General features: G+C 34.3%; 2 protein-coding genes across 2 annotated transcripts; both read right to left on the bottom strand.

The window, feature by feature from the left end:
* Window positions 1-6,709: 6,709 nt before the first annotated feature.
* LOC136221875 (uncharacterized) lies at window positions 6,710-8,537 on the bottom strand. Its single transcript, XM_066009347.1, has 3 exons — window positions 8,157-8,537; window positions 8,015-8,062; window positions 6,710-7,001 (listed from the first exon to the last, which is right to left on the bottom strand). The coding sequence occupies exons 1-3, from the start codon at window positions 8,316-8,318 to the stop codon at window positions 6,825-6,827; spliced, it is 387 nt and encodes a 128-aa protein (XP_065865419.1). The 5' UTR covers window positions 8,319-8,537; the 3' UTR covers window positions 6,710-6,824.
* A 2,694-nt stretch (window positions 8,538-11,231) lies between these two features.
* LOC136222845 (uncharacterized) lies at window positions 11,232-14,886 on the bottom strand. The gene is made up of 8 exons (XM_066010546.1): window positions 14,857-14,886; window positions 13,648-13,750; window positions 12,786-12,873; window positions 12,619-12,680; window positions 12,415-12,529; window positions 12,214-12,337; window positions 11,775-11,941; window positions 11,232-11,697 (listed from the first exon to the last, which is right to left on the bottom strand). The coding sequence occupies exons 1-8, from the start codon at window positions 14,884-14,886 to the stop codon at window positions 11,544-11,546; spliced, it is 843 nt and encodes a 280-aa protein (XP_065866618.1). The 3' UTR covers window positions 11,232-11,543.
* Between the last annotated feature and the right edge of the window lie 2,445 nt (window positions 14,887-17,331).

Genomic DNA, 17,331 nt, shown 5'->3' with positions numbered 1-17,331 from the left:
GTTTGGTCCCAGGTTCAACACGGGCCAGGATGATACCGTAGATGTGGACGCCATGCTCCAATACGGAGGGATGATCATAAATGACCGCAGGCGATTCCCTGTCTCGGGACCAAATCGCTCCACAATTGCTTCTGCACACATGTTGATGAAATCATCCGGGGGCATACTACTTTCGGCGTGTGTTGTAATAGCAGTTGTATCAGTGCGTCCAGCACTAGATGGTGTTACTAATGGTGTTTCAACCCCTGAAGAGGGATTCTGATCTCCGTCTGTCATAGTTTTTTAATGTGAACGAGAAAACCCTTTATTTGACTTGAGGAGAAATTATGATCAACTTTCGTCCCTGTGGGGGCGTCGTTGGGTTCGACGGGGGGAAGCTCCGATGCCAAAGTCAGTAAGATGGAACAAGAGAACAAACTGAATTGACAAAGGGTAAGTGAATGTGTACCTTGATAGCCTGAGATGTAGGCTATATATAGCTAGGAAGTTGTAACCTTCAGTAACTAGAAAGTCTCCATTAATGTTCCATTAATGGCGGTTACTGGTTACCTTTAAGCTGGCGGTTAGCTAATTGATAGCTCATTAATGGTCTTCATGGTCAAGTCGGCTTAGCCGTTACAATGGCGAATCAAGGCATTGAGGAGATTCGCCTTGGAGGTTCGCCCGCGGATCCCTTCAAGCTGGATCAAGGAGATCCGCCAATGGGATCTTCTTTGGGGACCGGTACGCGGCGTTTCTTTAGGTGAATATCCCTTTCGGTCCTCGGGATAATATCTCTATGTTATCACGTCTAATAACAAAAATTAGCATACCAACAATGTTTAAAACAAAGCTAAGAAATTTTGAGCAAATTTCACTTAAAACATAAAGTTGTATCAGTTAAATAGATTGTTGAGTAACTTGTTTTTCGGATGGAGCACATTCTGTCATATCTTGTTCTTCGGATGGAGCACATTGTGACATTGTGTCATCTCTTCTTTAAAAGGCAACTTCTCCGGTTCACTCGTGCTCAAAACAGGACCACTAGACCCTGTGTCCATGTAAATTGGTTCTTCAGGCAAATGGCATTTCTTTCTATACTCAACGAAATCTTTAGTTGTCTCATTCAAAGCTTTTTGATAGCCATCTAAGAGATTTCTCGTCATGTATAGTTTGTGTTTGAGCCTAGAAGTCTCCATATGTCTTCTCTGTTGCTCCTCCATCTTCGCCTTGTGCAAATTATGAACCATGTTATTCTAATGATCGAACTCGCTAAGCAACATTTGATGTTGGATACTCAAGTTTTGATAAGCCTACTCTTTCGCATGGTAGGACATCCCATCTTTTTCCAAGAGTTGTTGCATTTGTTCCATATGCATATCGAATTCGGATGTTGACTCCAAATTATTATCCCAATGTCTATGAAAAACAATAGTAGAAAGAAGTGATTATAGTTCATGTTAGGATGTGAAAACCACTAGTACCAAAGAAAATGACACTTTCTTAATGCATATTTATAAATACTAAACAACCTGTACATAAAAAACTATAACTTGAACAAGCATGTGAGAGTTTTTTTGGAGGTAGTCATAAGGGTCAGATTTGACTCTTACAGAACTACCACTGGAAAGCCCGCCCTGCTATCTCATATAGAAAGTAATTTCGAAATAACATTAGTCCTTATGTGAATCTCTTCCTGACCAGCCAGAACCAACAATGGACCATGCATTTTATAGTCTTATTTTTACACTTACAAAATAATTAATTGATTTTACTATTACAATTAATTAAATTGAATTATAATTAGTTATAAGCAAATAAAGTTTTCAAACTAGAAATTCAATTGAACTATTGCTATTCCACAAATATTATGATTATATTTATAATTACACAGAATCTTTTTTGACAGTTAGAAAACAATTAATAAGCCCCAAAACTCATTACCAGCAAAGCATGGAATATAGTGATGATGTTCCTAGCATTCAACTCATATTAGATAAGCATATTTCCCAATAGCATAGATTAGGTGTATAATCTTCACAATTCTGATTGAACCCTAAAATTAAACAGATGAAAAGTCCACAGATTTACCAGAAAGAATTATGCTTCTAAAATTCAATAGCTTTTAACTAGTTGCTCGAAAACAAAATATTTCCTGCAAAAAAAAATCATTATAGAATCAAAATCCAATGAGCAACAAATAGTAAATGCTAACAAAAAGTGAAAAATAACTTGGATTTGGCCAATTCAAATATAGTGCTTTGTGCTAATAATATTTTAGCAGATAAAGTCATGGAGTTTATTAATAGTGAAGATGTTTTGCACGGTTCATGACCATCATTTGATGAGATTCTGAAAGCATTGCTGGATGCTGATTTAATTGGTTTTCATAAATTTGAGATCACAATAACTTTCCATATTTGAGATCTCTCGGGGGAGGTCTCATTAGAATGCACACACATTTACAGAGAAGAGAATAGAAGAGAGGAACGGAGAAAACCAAAGTTGTGAAAACAGTAAGTACAGTTATATCAGCTAGACCATTTGTGTGAGATATTTAATCAGTATCAAATAATAAGTTTCATACATTCCAACAACCCTCTAAATTTTTAAAATTACTAAATTACTCTCTATTCTTATCTAATTACATTCAATAACATTATATTCTTATCCAATGACATTCAACTATCCCCATGAAATTCCAAGAGTTCATAATTATTTATATATTTGGAGTCTCTTTTTTACATGTGGCCGAGCATGTATCTAACTTTCTACATCCAAAAGATTCTATTCAGAAATACGAGGTTATTGAATGCAATCAAACAAGAATAAGAGACCATTTAGAACTTTTGAAAGTTTTGGGGAACTTAAAGGTTTTGGCCTAAGTAGATGGAGCAAGAGAAAATAAGAGAGTAAAATCGTCTCGTAATTTTATTGGTAGATAATTTATTGGTGATGATCAAACAATTAAAAAAACATATAATATAGTCATTACAAATGCAATGAATTATTACCAGAAAATGCCAAACAAGAATACAAAAGAAGCATAAAAAGTGCATGAGTTGAATCAATCTGCCTAAAAGTAGGCAACTGAATTGAAGTAAAACAATAATACCATTTCAGAAATCAGACACCAACAACTTCCTGATCATTGCCAAACTAAAATGAACAAACACATATTTGGAGTCTGCAATTTTCTCCATTGCGAATTAAGCTAAAAATTGTTACTCCTAAAACTGCAATGCGCCTGTGGTTTATTTGTCAAAACCTACTAAACACAATTTAAAGGCTTGTGAGATCCAACTCTATATATTGGTAAGTTTTCCATGTGAATAGGAAAAGAGCTCTTAAGAGCAAAGTCCCTAATGACAAAGATACCCTCACCAATCAAAGCCATTTTCTCACATTCAGATCAATCGTTACAAGCATAGTTTCATCATAGGAAATAACAAACAAGCTTGATTTGTGTCAAAAAAACTTATCATAACAAAAGAAGCATAAACAAACTTGTGGTTTCAATTTCAAGTAATCATATCATCCTGACACATCAGATAGGTTATATAATGCACTAATAAACAAACATACCAAAGAGAAACATCTAATAACAAAAATTAGCATATCAAGTTTAAGACAAACTTGTATGGTTTCAAATAATAATATCATCTTAGAACATAATAGACAGCTTATGTGAGGAACTTATAAACAAACACATTTAACAATAGATTTATTGAAATCACTATTAGAATCCTAAAATTCTCACCTTTTGGCATAATCATTTTAAAAAATCTACTATAGAAAACAAGTAATTAAAGAAAAATTCATAATGATAGATCATCTGTAAACATATATAATAAGATACAGTAGCTGCAAAACTCATTATATCTAGTTCAGAATTTCCATTAAAACATGAAACCCAACAAAGAAAAAGTGCAAAGATTTACCATAAACAATTGTAAGCAGTAATTCGATTTGTTAAGCAAGATAGTTTCCTGCAAAAAAAATTAAGACAGGATCAAAATACATATGGATTGGTGAGCAACAAAAAAAACACAAACACATAAAGAAGTTGCAATTGCTCATTTCACCTGTAAACAAACACAACCTTTTTTGCTAATAATATTTTAGCAGATAAAGTTATGGATGTTATTAATCCGGAAGATGATTTTGTAGGGTTCATGACCATCACTTGATGCTCCTCCCTTCTTTCTTGAGGAAGGGTTTCTACCGAATTAAGCTTGATTCTCATTGGAAATTTACCCGACCACCTAGCAGATAGAGAGATCCTAAAAGCATTGCTCAATGCTAACTTTCTAGAGAAGATAAACCCTAATCCTAACCATCGATTTCTATAGATTGGATTATGCCACTTTTTGGAGAAGATAAACCCTAATCCTAAATAGTGGATATATGGGCTATCTACAAACATTGGGTAACCCTAATTACTATTCCACGATTGAGAAGAGCAAAGGTGGAAGTCCAGTTATATAGGTGATGACATTCCTTACTCTCAAACTTCACCTACTCCCTAAAGTTTTAAAGTTCTAAATTAGACCCTCTATTTTTGTCTAATTATCTTTAATAAGCTCCTATTTTTGTCCAATTCCATTTAATAACTTCTATCTTTTTATAATTAAATTCCATAGCCTCAAAACTTCAATTGTTCTCTAAATTTTTGAAAGTTCATAAGTATTTACATATAAATTTTTTTTGACATGTGACACATGGTGTCTCTCACTGTAAGAGTTTGGGCCAAATATTGGTATTAAATTTAACACTAATGTTTTTAAGTGTAGTGGTGATTTAACCTTAACGTACAAAATGGTGCAAATTTAACTATAATATTTGCAAGCAAGATGAATTTTAGTCCTACGTTATCGAAAATTAGAAAACATGTTTTATTAGTATTTCACTATTGCTTTAGGTTATTAGTTTATTACTAAAAAATATTGTAAAAATTCTGCTAAAATGCTAAAAACTAAATCTGCTACATATAAATTAATCACAACTTTTTTTGTCAAATTGTCTAAAATATTTACAGTGTTATTAATATAGTTATAAACAACAAATAAAAAATATATGAAACTGCTTCGATTTATTGACAAACTTATTTGGAAGATACGATGTACCAATTAAATAATAGTAAACCAGTCTTTTTAAATTTTCAACAGCGCTTGGCTAAAATTGGTCTTCCTTGAAAAAATTAGGATTTAATTTGCATCACTTCATATGTTAGGGGCTAAATATGCACTTTGATTGAAGCATTATGGTTAAATTTGACCCTTATCCCAATAAAAAAATGTACAAAAACTTGCAACATAAATATCACATGTTGACAGCTTACCTATGCCTTGCCAGGTCATGGGTTCGAATCACAGTGGGGATTTTTCTTTCTTCTTTCATGTAAGCGCACTGCGCAATTTTTTTAAAAAAAAAATCACATGTTGCAATTATTGAGTTTGTATTGTGATCATGTCGTGTCAATTTTGAATTAGTGTCAAAATGATTAAACCGTAATCCAATCCAAAAAATTTCATATCAATCTCATATTAACCTAATTGGGATAGTATTGATTACGTGTGGTGTTATGGTGTCATATATAATTTCGCTATGGATCAAATTTATTTTTAGGAAAACCCCACTTTTAGTCTTGAGGTTATTGGGATTTTCCCTCTCATTTTATAAAATGGCTTAATTTATATCCTTGCCTTAAAATATTGGTTCAATTTTATCATTTTCTAATAAATTCCGTGGACACGTTTTATTCGAAATTATTTGAAAATAATAAAATTAAACCAAATTTTCTATTATCAAAATAAAAATCACAAAAAAATTATGAATGGACAAAATTAACCTGTTTTATAAGATAAGGACAAAATTATTATTATTTTCAACGACTTTGGAAAGAGTTAGGCTTATTAGTATTTAATTGAAAAAAATAATGGATTAAACAAAATAAAATCACATGACATGCATACTATGTTTGTGCTGGGTTTTTGAACAAATATTGCAATTAAAAAAGTTATTAAAATTTATTAATTATAAGATTAAGTAGATTGATTTGTCTAAAACTAAATCTAAAAATAAGATTTGTTTGGTGCCGTCAGTATCTCATTGTTTCTAGACGAACAGTTTGATTGAGTCCCACCGGTTGTGCTGCTAGAGTTAAGAAAGAGTCGAGCCAGTGGCAGGAAAAAAACATATCTTATCCCTAATTTTCTTCAATCTGGCGAGGAAGTTAGAGGGAAGCTTAAACTATTCTTAGTTGGCTAAGAATGGAATTCGAGGGCAAACTCCAAATATGAGAAACTCCAAATAATCATTTGGAATTGGAAATTGAACATCACTGGGTGCACATGTCTAGAACAACATGTTCATTTACTAATTTAGAAGAAAATTAGTTTCATTGCATCAAAATCTAACTTAAAAACACAAAAACCATTCCACTAATTAATTATATCAGAGCATTGAGCAATGCTTACATAATCTCGTCTCTAACTTGTAGAGTTTGATAAATTTCCGACGAGGAAAATGAACTACAAATGAAGAAACCAAGCTTAACTCGGTAGGAACAATTCCTCAAAAATGTAAGGAGGACCATAGAGTGATGGTCATGAACCTATACAAAAGCATCTTCAAGATTAATAACCTTCATCACCCTATGCATTCCTTGAAACACACGACAAAAAAGAGGAGCAAAATAATTTCTTCGTAAAACATTTAAAAGGGGCGCTAAAGGGTCACAGTTTCAAACACACGACAAAAAAGAGGGAAGTGTTATCTCAAAAAAAAGTATTTGAACAGAAACATATGCTTGCCACCACAACTTGTCAAAGCCATCAACCTTGTCAAGGCACATAGTGAATGGACATTAAAGCTGAATGGCCACCTGCTCTGAATTTCTTCTTGCAACAACCAGATGATGGAGCATCTGAATCTCCATTGCTGCATCCATCTTTTTTAGAAAAAAAAAATCCCTGAGCAATTATCGCCATCTGAATCCCCTTGCTTTGGATTTCCATTAACTACAGACAAGATGCAAAAATAAGGATCACCATCTAAAAGCAGGACGCAGTTGTAATTATAATAAAACAAATGGGTAATCTAAGACATCCACATAAAGGCATTACAAATGCAATGAATTATTACCAAAAAATACCAAACAAGAATAGAGAAGAAGCATAAAAAGTACATGAGTTGAATCAATCTCCCTAAAAGTAGGCAACTAGATTGAAGCAAAACAATAATACCATTTCAGAAAATCAGACACCACCAACTTCATGATCATTTGTTAAAAACAACAAATTAGTATTTTGAGAGAAATATCTAGCATTGCCAAACTAAAATGAACAATTGTTAATGCTTTACTAAATGAACAAACACCCATTTGGACTCTGCAATTTTCTCCATTGCAAATTAAGCTAAAAATGGTTACTCCCAAAGCCGCAATCTCAACCAGTTGGAAATACATGAAATTACAACAAAGATAATTGTCTGATGAAATTTAGATAATATTCAGATCAAGATTCACCAGCATAGTTTCATCATAGCAAATAACAAACAATCTTGATTTGTATAAAAACATTTATCATAACAAAAGAAGCATAAGCAAACTTGTGGTTTCAATCTCAAGTAATCATATCATCCTGACACATCAGATAGCTAGGTTATATAAAAAAACACACCAGAGAGCAACATCTAACAACAAAAATTAGTATATCCAGTTTAAAACAAACTTATAGAGTTTCAAATAATCATATCATCATAGAACACATCAGACAGCTTATGTAAGCCACTCATAAACAAACACATTTAAAAATAGATCTATTGAAATCACAATTACAATCCTCAATTCTCACCTTTTGGCATAATCATTTTAAAAAAACCACTATAGTAAACAAGTAATTACAGAAAGATTAATAATGATACAACATTTGTAAACACATATAATAAGATCGAGTAGCCGCAAAAACTCATTATATCTTCAGAATTGCCATTAAAACATAAAACCCAACAAAGAAAAAGTGCAAAGATTTACCATAAACAATTGTAAGCAGTAATTCGATTTGTTAAGCAAGATAGTTTCCTGCAGAAAAAATGAAGACAAGATCAAAATACATATGGCTTGGTGAGCAACAAAAAACAAAAACACATAAAGAAGTTACAATTGTTCAATTCACCTGTAAACAAACACAACCCTTTTCTGCTAATAATATTTTAGCAGATAAAGTTATGGAGGTTATTAATCCGGAAGATGATTTTGTAGGGTTCATGACCATCACTTGATGCTCCTCCCTTCTTTCTTCAAGAAGGGTTTCTACCGAATTAAGCTTGATTCTCATTGGAAATTTACCCGACCATCGAGCAGTTAGAGATCAGATCCTAAAAGCATTGCTGAATGCTAACTTCCTAGAGAAGATAAACCCTAATCCTAACCATCGATTTCTATATATTTGATTATGCAACATTCTGGAGAAGATAAACCCTAATCCTAACCGTATCCATAATTGATATATGGGCTATCTGCTATTCAGATCTCATAGAGGAGATATCTATGAACACTAATTGCTATTCGGTTATTGAGAAGAGCAAAGGTGGAAGTCCAATTATATAGGTGATGTCATCCCTTACTCTCAAACTTTACCTACTCTCTAAAGGTTTAAAGTTCTAAATTAGACCCTCTATTTTTGTCTAATTATCTTTAATAGCCTCCTATTTTTGTCCAATTGCATTTCATAACTTCTATCTTTATATAATTAAATTCGATAGCCTCAAAACTTCAATTGTTCTCTAAATTTATAAAAGCTCTTAAGTATTTACCTACAAATTTTTTTACATGTGACATAAGGTGTCTCTCACTGTAAGAGTTTGGGCCAAATATTAGTCTTAAATTTAACCCTAATGTTTTTAAGTGTAGTGCTGATTTAACCTTAACGTACAAAATGTTGCAAATTTAACTATAATATTTCCAAGTAAGATCAATTTTAGTCCTAGTTATCGAAAATTAGAAAAATACATGTTTTATTAATATTTTACTATCACTTTAGGTTATTAGTTTATTACGAAGAAACATTATAAATATTTTGTTAAAATGCTAAAAACTAAATCTGCTACACATAAATTAATCACAACTTTTTTTGTCAAATTGTCTAAAATATTTAGAGTGTTATTAATATAGTTATAAACAACAAATAAAAAATATATGAAACTGCTTCAATTTATTGACAAACTTATTTGGAAGATACGATGTGACAATTAAATAACAGTAAACCAGTCTTTTTAAATTTTCAAGAGCGCTTGGTTAAAATTGGCCTTGCTTGAAAAAATTAGGATTTAATTGACATCACTTCATATGTTAGGGGCTAAATTTGCACTTTGATTGAAGCGTTATGGTTAAATTTAACCCTTATCCCATTAAAAAAAATGTACAAAAACTTGCAACATAAATATCACATGTTGAGAGCTTACCTATGCCTTGGGAGGTCATGACTTCGAATCACATTCGGGTCTGGTGGGGATTTTTCTTTATTCTTTCATGTAAGCGCATTGCGCAAATTTTTTTTTTTTAGAAAAATATCACATGTTGCAATTATTGAGTTTGTATTGTGATCATGTCGTGTCAATTTTGAATTAGTGTCAAAATGATTAAACCGTAATCCAATCCAAAAAAATTCATATCAATCCCGTATTAACCTAATCGGGATAGTATCAATTACGTGTGGTGTTATGGTGTCATATATAATTTTGCTATGGATCAAATTTATTTTTAGAAAAACCCCACTTTTAATCTTGAGGTTATTGGAATTTTCCCTCTCATTTTATAAAATGGCTTAATTTTATATCCTTGCCGTAAAATATTGGTTCAATTTTATCATTTTCTAATAAATTCCGTGGACACGTTTTATTCGAAATTATTTTGAAAATGATAAAATTAAACCAAATTTTCTATTATCAAAATAAAAATCACAAAAGCATTATGAAAGGACAAAATTAACCTGTTTTATAAGATAAGGACAAAATTATTATTTTTTTCAACGACTTTGGTAGGAGTTAGGCTTATAAGTATTTAATTGAAAAAAATAATGGATTAAACAAAATAAAATCACATGATATGCATACTATGTGTGTGCTCGGTTTTTGAAAGGATATTTCAATTAAAATAGTTATCAAAATTTATTAATTATAAGATTAAGTAGATTGATTTGTCTGAAACTAAATCTAAAAATAAGATTTATTTGGTGCCGTCAGTATCCCATTGTTTCTAGAAGAACAGTTTGATTGAGTCCCACCAGTTATGCTGCTAGAGTTAAGAAAGAGCCGAGCCAGTAATTTTCTTCAATCTGACGACGAAGTTACAAGGAAGCTTAAACTATTCTTAGTTGTCTAAGAATGGAATTCGAGGGCAAACTCCAAATATGAGAAACTCCAAATAATCATTTGGAATTGGAAATTGAACATCACTGGGTGCACATGACTAGAACAACATGTTCATTTACTAATTTAGAACAAAATTAGTTTCATTGCATCAAACTCTAACTTAAAAACACAAAAACCATTCCACTAATTAATTATATCAGAGCATTGAGCAATGCTTACATAATCTCGTCTCTAACTTGTAGAGTTTGATAAATTTCCGACGAGGAAAATGAACTACAAATGAAGAAACCAAGCTTAACTCGGTAGGAACAGTTCCTCAAAAATGTAAGGAGGACCATAGAGTGATGGTCATGAACCTATACAAAAGCATCTTCAAGATTAATGACCTTCATCACCCTATGCATTTCTTGAAACACACGACAAAAAAGAGGAGCAAAATAATTTCTTCGTAAAAAATTTAAAAGGGGCGCTAAAGGGTCACAGTTTCAAACACACGACAAAAAAGAGGGAAGAGTTATCTCAAAAAAAAGTATTTGAACAGAAGAGGGAAGAATACTTGAAAGATGGAAGAGAATTATTTTTCACGATATAAATATATTATATAGTATATTTGTATATTAATAAAAACGATTATTCCTTGAATAAATATTTTCTGTAGCATAAGTAGATTTAGCCACGGAAAAAAATTATGGTGTCAAAATTCGTGGCATAAATGTATATTTGCCACGAAAGAAAATTACCCTGTTAAATATATCATATTATCACAAGTTTGTAGTAAAATCTCTTTTTTCCATGGCTAAATGGAAATATGCCACAAGTCACTAGTACAGAAATGCTTACTTGTGTCGCACTTTTTCACGTTGTTGTGTCGCACTTTCGTGCTACACAACAGGGGTGCGACACAAGAACTTTGCATCGCTCTTGAGAGCGACACAAGCTACTCATCTGTTGTGTCGCACTTGTCAAGCGCGATACAATAGAGCGATAACTCTTGTGACGCGCTTCTAGAGTGCGCGACACAACATATGATAATTCTTGTGACGCGCTCCAAGGGTGCGCGACACAAACTCCCTGATTAATTTGGCACACTTTGTATCGCTCCTTCCTCACACGCGACGCAAAATATTAATATTTTTTAAAAAAAAATATATATTTTTTGGATTGAATAGAGCTCTAATATTGAACTATAATCACATCTGGAAACCACAAAGAGAAGCCATCCTCCGAGCTTTGAGATTTACATATGTTTCATGAGCTTTTTTATGGAGAGCAATAATTTCAAAGGAATCTTGACATTTTTTCCCTTCTGTAGTAGCATAATGAAGGTACTCTTCATCAGTAAGACTGCAAAGTAAAAAAACCTAACATTAGCTGCAAAGATTAATTAAAACATATTAGGGTTTTGATTAGTCAAGACTTACGGCTGCATTACAACTGCATCTCCTTGCTCAAGTAATCTAGCAAACTGACCCACATATATGTAAGGTGCCATAGCTTCAGTACTTCCATCAATCTCATCAGCAGTTGGAAACATTGAAACTGTAAGCTCAAAAGATGTCCGCTTCTCCTTCAGGTAGTTACTAGCTAACTGTAATTCAATGGAATAAGAAGCATGACCTGATTAAATTTTGTACGAGAATTTGAGGACTGAAAAATCATAACATATCATGGCAGCTGGCAGTTTAATTAAATTATTCTCCAGTTAAGCAAACAAAATACACCTAATGATGGTCTAGTTCCATAGTTGTGAAAGGCGCAAGGAGCATGTTAAACTTGACTAACATGATTCAACAATCCCTTTATCATGCAAAACCTAGGCAATCAAACATATTTGAACCAAGAAAATATAAAGATCCCTACTTTGAAGCAATAGCGAACATTTAACTCATTAGAATTGAAACTCTTCTTTTCAACACGTGTTTTAATCCTGCGTCCTTCATCTCTGTAATATGTACTGGCTAATTCAGCAAATATGGTGGTCAGCCTGCAAAATTGTTGCTCAAAATTAATACAAGGATTAACAGAGAAACTGTTTGAAACAGCTGATCAGAAATGACATACTTGTTGATGGACTGTTTAAACTGTGTAGAATCACTAGGGTTGAAGATAACAAGGTATTTGGAATAAAGTCCAGCACGCTTGCGAAGGGCAATCACTCTATCTTCACTAATGTCATCTGCAATTGAAAATTTTCAATCATTCAGTAGCTGCAATCAATTGCAGTAGAAATCATTCAAATGTAGGTAATCTTTTAATTTGAATTACCATTAGAAGTAGATTGCACAACAATCAGGACAAGTTTGATGTTCTTAGGACGAACCAGAACTCTGTCCATATCGCAACACAAAAGAGGGGCAATAACAAGTGAATACAAAAAAAAGGACATTAAGTAAAATTACAAAATGAGAAACAAAGAGTTTCAAAGGGAATACTTGAGAGTTTCAAGATCAGAGCAGAGCTGAAGCCATTGAGCAGGATCGCCGGAGACATGATCGAAAGAGCAGCGATTACAGCAGGAACCTTAGTCCGGTGCTTGAGAAGCCAATCTCTCTCTCTCTCTCTCTCTCTCTCTATATATATATATATATATATATATATATATATATAATCATTGAAATGAATGTCCTAACACACGCGCACAATAAACTTGGTCAAGTTTACCAGATTGTTTACATAGTTGCTTCATAGTTGCTTCCTGGACAACACTTGGTCAAGTTTACCAGATTGCTTCATAGTTGCTGCCTGGCAAAAACTTGGTCAAGTTTTACCAGATTGTTTACATTGAAATAAATGTCCTAACACACTCACATAATAAAACTCAGAGATGAGGAAAACAATCTATCATTGGCATCTTTGATAGGTTTATTGTCCGATTTTATCAGATAGAAAACATATTTTTCTACTTATCTCTTTGAGAAGTATGCTCTATATCTTAGAAACAGAATTTTTTTAACTCTTCCTTGAAAGCTCATACAACAGATTTCCATGAGCAAGTTTTAAAATATGTACCAGACATTTTTTTTTGGAATTCATAAACAGAACTACAGAAGGGATTAGTGCAAAAAATAATGCATGCCTGCAACTTCAATTTACTTTATGTTGATCATCCTAAAAGCGTTCTGTTCTTGCTATTTTCAACTGAAACAAACTAATACTACTTGTATCTAAGGTTGACTTATCCCAAAATAGTTGTGTAACATTACAAATAAAGCAAAAGATTTTACTATAGCAAGACGATGGGAAAAAACATTAATAACCAATTCTATTCAAATTATAGCAAAAACAAGAGTATACCTGCTACAACAACAATTATGAGAAAATCACCAACTCGTTTAACTGTCCGCACGCCCCTCCTATTTGATTTGAATCGCTTAAGAGATGGGTCTTCCGCCAAGAGCTAGAATGCAAGAAGTTAGCATGTTAAGTTTCAAAGCGAACCTCAAAGAATTACATATGAAGTTCCTCTACCAACAAATTAGCACACAATATTAGCAGCAACATCTATTCTGCATACTAGTTTATCCCACAAACAGCAATTTAACATCTATTTTCCAATCCCCGAGATATTAAAGTAATGCAGGTATAATAGCAGCAACATCTAGAGTTCAGCATACAAAGTTTATCCCACAAACAGTAATTTAGCATCTATTAGCCTATGATATTGTTGTTTAAAGAAAATTCTAGCATAAATTCTTCCTTTATTGGGTTTATTTTGAAACCGCCTTGAAGATATTTATTGGGTAAAACTTGATATCTTGAGACACTGGAACATTCTGATAAAACACATCATCCAATGAAGAAACCACAATTAATTGATTTGAAAGATAACAAAGGTTCCCAATTCAGAAGATAAAATCAGGTTTGTTTCAAAAGCATGAGAAAAACTCATGGAAAGGAAAAACTCACAGCTTTCTCGCGCGGCCCAAGTTCGACATGGAAACCTCGACGCGAAAGAGAGAGTGCGTCCTATGTCCTCTGTTGATTAGATAAAGAGAAACATCAATAGAGAAATATGAAGATGAAAACAATCTATCGATCAATTCCATGTGTAAAGAAAGTAACCTGAGAATGAGATCGAAAACGAGTAGAGAAGTTGGAATTTTTTAGTAGAAACACCATTTTTTTAAGAGAAAGGCAGTGAGTTATTCTATTCAGAAGACATTTAGGAAATCAATTAACAATAGCAGTAATTGGAATTAGAACAGCTGAATCAAACCCAATCCCTAGAAGCTCGTTTTGAACTAGATTTTCACAATTGGAAAGGCTATAATAATGGTACCAATAATGGAAAAATGGGTAAATTTCGTTAAATGCTTTGATTGCCAATTGAGGAAATCCATGTATGAAATGATTTGTTTAATTAGAATATTCATTTTTAAGGTTTGATTTATGAATCCAAGACCCTGAAATAATCAAATTAAGATGCTAGAGAGGGAGAGAAAGATACCAGAAGTTTGAATTGATCAGTGGGAGTGGATCTTACACACTTAGATGATGAAAAACCTTCAACGCAATAGAAGCAATAGAGCCCATTTCCGCAATCTTGGTCCGATGAGCACTTATCCAAGAGCTAAAAATCACCAGAATTAGGAAAACATGTATTTGGAAGAAATCACAAAAAATCATGTATTTCACAAAAATTCGGAAATATGGAAGAAATCGAGAACAGAGATTAAGAAATTAAAGAAAATAGAAGTAGAAGAATCTTACCTTTGAGGAGGAATCAATGTCGGTTTGAGGTTGAACGGGATTGGACCACCGAGTAATGAGAGGCAACGTTTAGGGTGAAGAGTAAAACTCTTATTTAGGATCCGCAGCCGTCGTAGGAAAGCCGCCCGTCACAGGAGATCATCTGAAACAAAAATATTAAGGAATGAACCTGCCGTGAAGACCGATGATGCGAAGAGGAGAGTGGTCGCCAGAAACGTCAAGAGAGAAACAACAGCCGCTATGACTCGATCTCTGTCATTTCCGTCGAAGTAGAATGCCGCAGGTGAGCAAATCGGCTGCCATAGGGACGAACAAAACAGAGACCAAGGGAGAGAGTGTGCGAAGGAAAGAGAGAGAGGAGAGAAACAGGCAGCCGGAAAGAGACAGGGGACTTCCGGAAGCCATGGACGAGAGCTTGAAAGCTCTTGATTCATGGTGTTGAAGGATGAAGAGGAAGAGAAGAGTCTGGAATGAAAGAGGGGGCTGCCAAATGATCGCTAACCTAATTGAGAATATATAACAGGCTTTTTATTCTTTTAACTCTCCTTATTTTGTTTATTCAGGTTTAGTCCCTGCTAATCTAATTTTTGTCCAAATCGACTCATTCCTGATCTATAATTTAGTCCCCCATTACTTACGAATCTGAACTTGTTTACTTTGTCTCCCGTTGATAACACAAGAGAAACTTCTGATCGGATCACGTCCCTGGGAGGCGCCGTTGGGATCGGCCGGGGACACTCCGATGCCAAAGTCAGTAGAATATAGGGAGAATAAACTATATTGACGAAGCTTAGAGAATATAAAAGTAAGTGTACCTTGATAGTATGGAAAGGTAGGCTATATATAGTTGAGGAATTCGTAACCCCTAGGTAACTAGAAAGCCTCCATTAATGCTCATTTAATGGTGGTTACAAGTTACTCTTAATTTGGCGGTTTGAGACTATTTAATGATTCATTTAATAATCATTTATGGCCGAGACGGCGGCCAGCCGTTACCTAGGTAAATGGAGAGATTCGCCTAAGAGATCCGCCGACGGATCTCTTAGAGCTGATCTAGGATGATCCGCCAGACGGCTTCCTTTGCTACGTGGCATATCTTAAGGTAATTACCCCTTTCGGTCCTTATGATAATATCCTAATGTTATCAGAAGCCCCCCCTCCAAAAATGCCTTTAAAGTCCTTTAGGGCTTTTGGACTTCTGCGCGCCGTCTTATGCTTCCGCATTTAATGTGCACTCTGTTCAACGTCCTTTGACTGATCGACACGTGTAATAGCACACGGCCCTAGGAACGTTTCAAAAACCATCTTTCATCTTCCGGAGTTTCTCTTCCTTTCTCATTTTCCATTTCCTCCCGTTTTCGAAGCTTTTCCTCAGAAACTTCAAAGATCCTACTCAAGCTTCTACCTTTCCATGTAAGTGCTTTTTCTTTTACTCTGAATGTTTAGAAGTTCATCTTCATCCTCTGGGTCAACTTCCGAGCTCTTTAATTCGACGCCTTCTCCCAAGATCGAACTAGATTTTAGTTGGACCACATCCTCGTCGGAAAACTCCCAATCTTCTATCGGCGAGATTAATTCTGGTTCGACTGAGTTCAATAACTCGGCGCGTAACCCTTACCAGACTCGTTCCACCGGAAACCCATCTTTCTTTTCCGGTTTTACCCCGGCCGGTGCCCGCAACCGGTTTCTGGGTTTAATGGCCTCTTTTTCTGTTCCTGTTAGAAAAAAGAATCCTCGAGCGGAGTCTACTTCGTCTCGTATGAGTGCCACGGATTTGGCGAGTCTATCAGATCGCTTTCCGTAGATCAAAAATTACGAAACCCAACTCCCAGCTTCTCATCAACGCCCCTCCAATCCGCCGGTGGGCTTATTTACTGTATTTTGTAGTCATATTGAGAGAGGGTTTCGCCTTCCTCTTCCTCAGATGTTGGCGGATATCCTCTCGTATTTTGACATCGCTGTCAGCCAGCTACACCCCAACGGCTGGCTTGACATGGCGTTAGATTGTTATCTTGCATCAAATTTAGGTGTAGTGTATAATGGCCGAATCTTTAGAGCTTTTCACAAACCCTCCAGGAGGAAGTCGGAGTCTTATCTTACATTTGCTAAATTTGGTGTTTATTCGCCCTTTTACGAAAAAATGTCCAACGTTCATAGTTGGGACGAGAGTTTTTTCTACGTGAAGATAAAGGAGGATGACCCGTTAGGTTTTCCTTCTGTCTGGAATTCTCGTCCGCTACACATGGCGGGTGATATGCGAATCTTAAC

This window comes from Euphorbia lathyris, chromosome 3, assembly GCF_963576675.1.
Source record: "Euphorbia lathyris chromosome 3, ddEupLath1.1, whole genome shotgun sequence".
Lineage (NCBI taxonomy): Eukaryota > Viridiplantae > Streptophyta > Magnoliopsida > Malpighiales > Euphorbiaceae > Euphorbia > Euphorbia lathyris.
The sequence above is the reverse complement of the archived record's forward strand: the minus strand, read 5'-3'. Positions and strand labels throughout refer to the sequence as shown.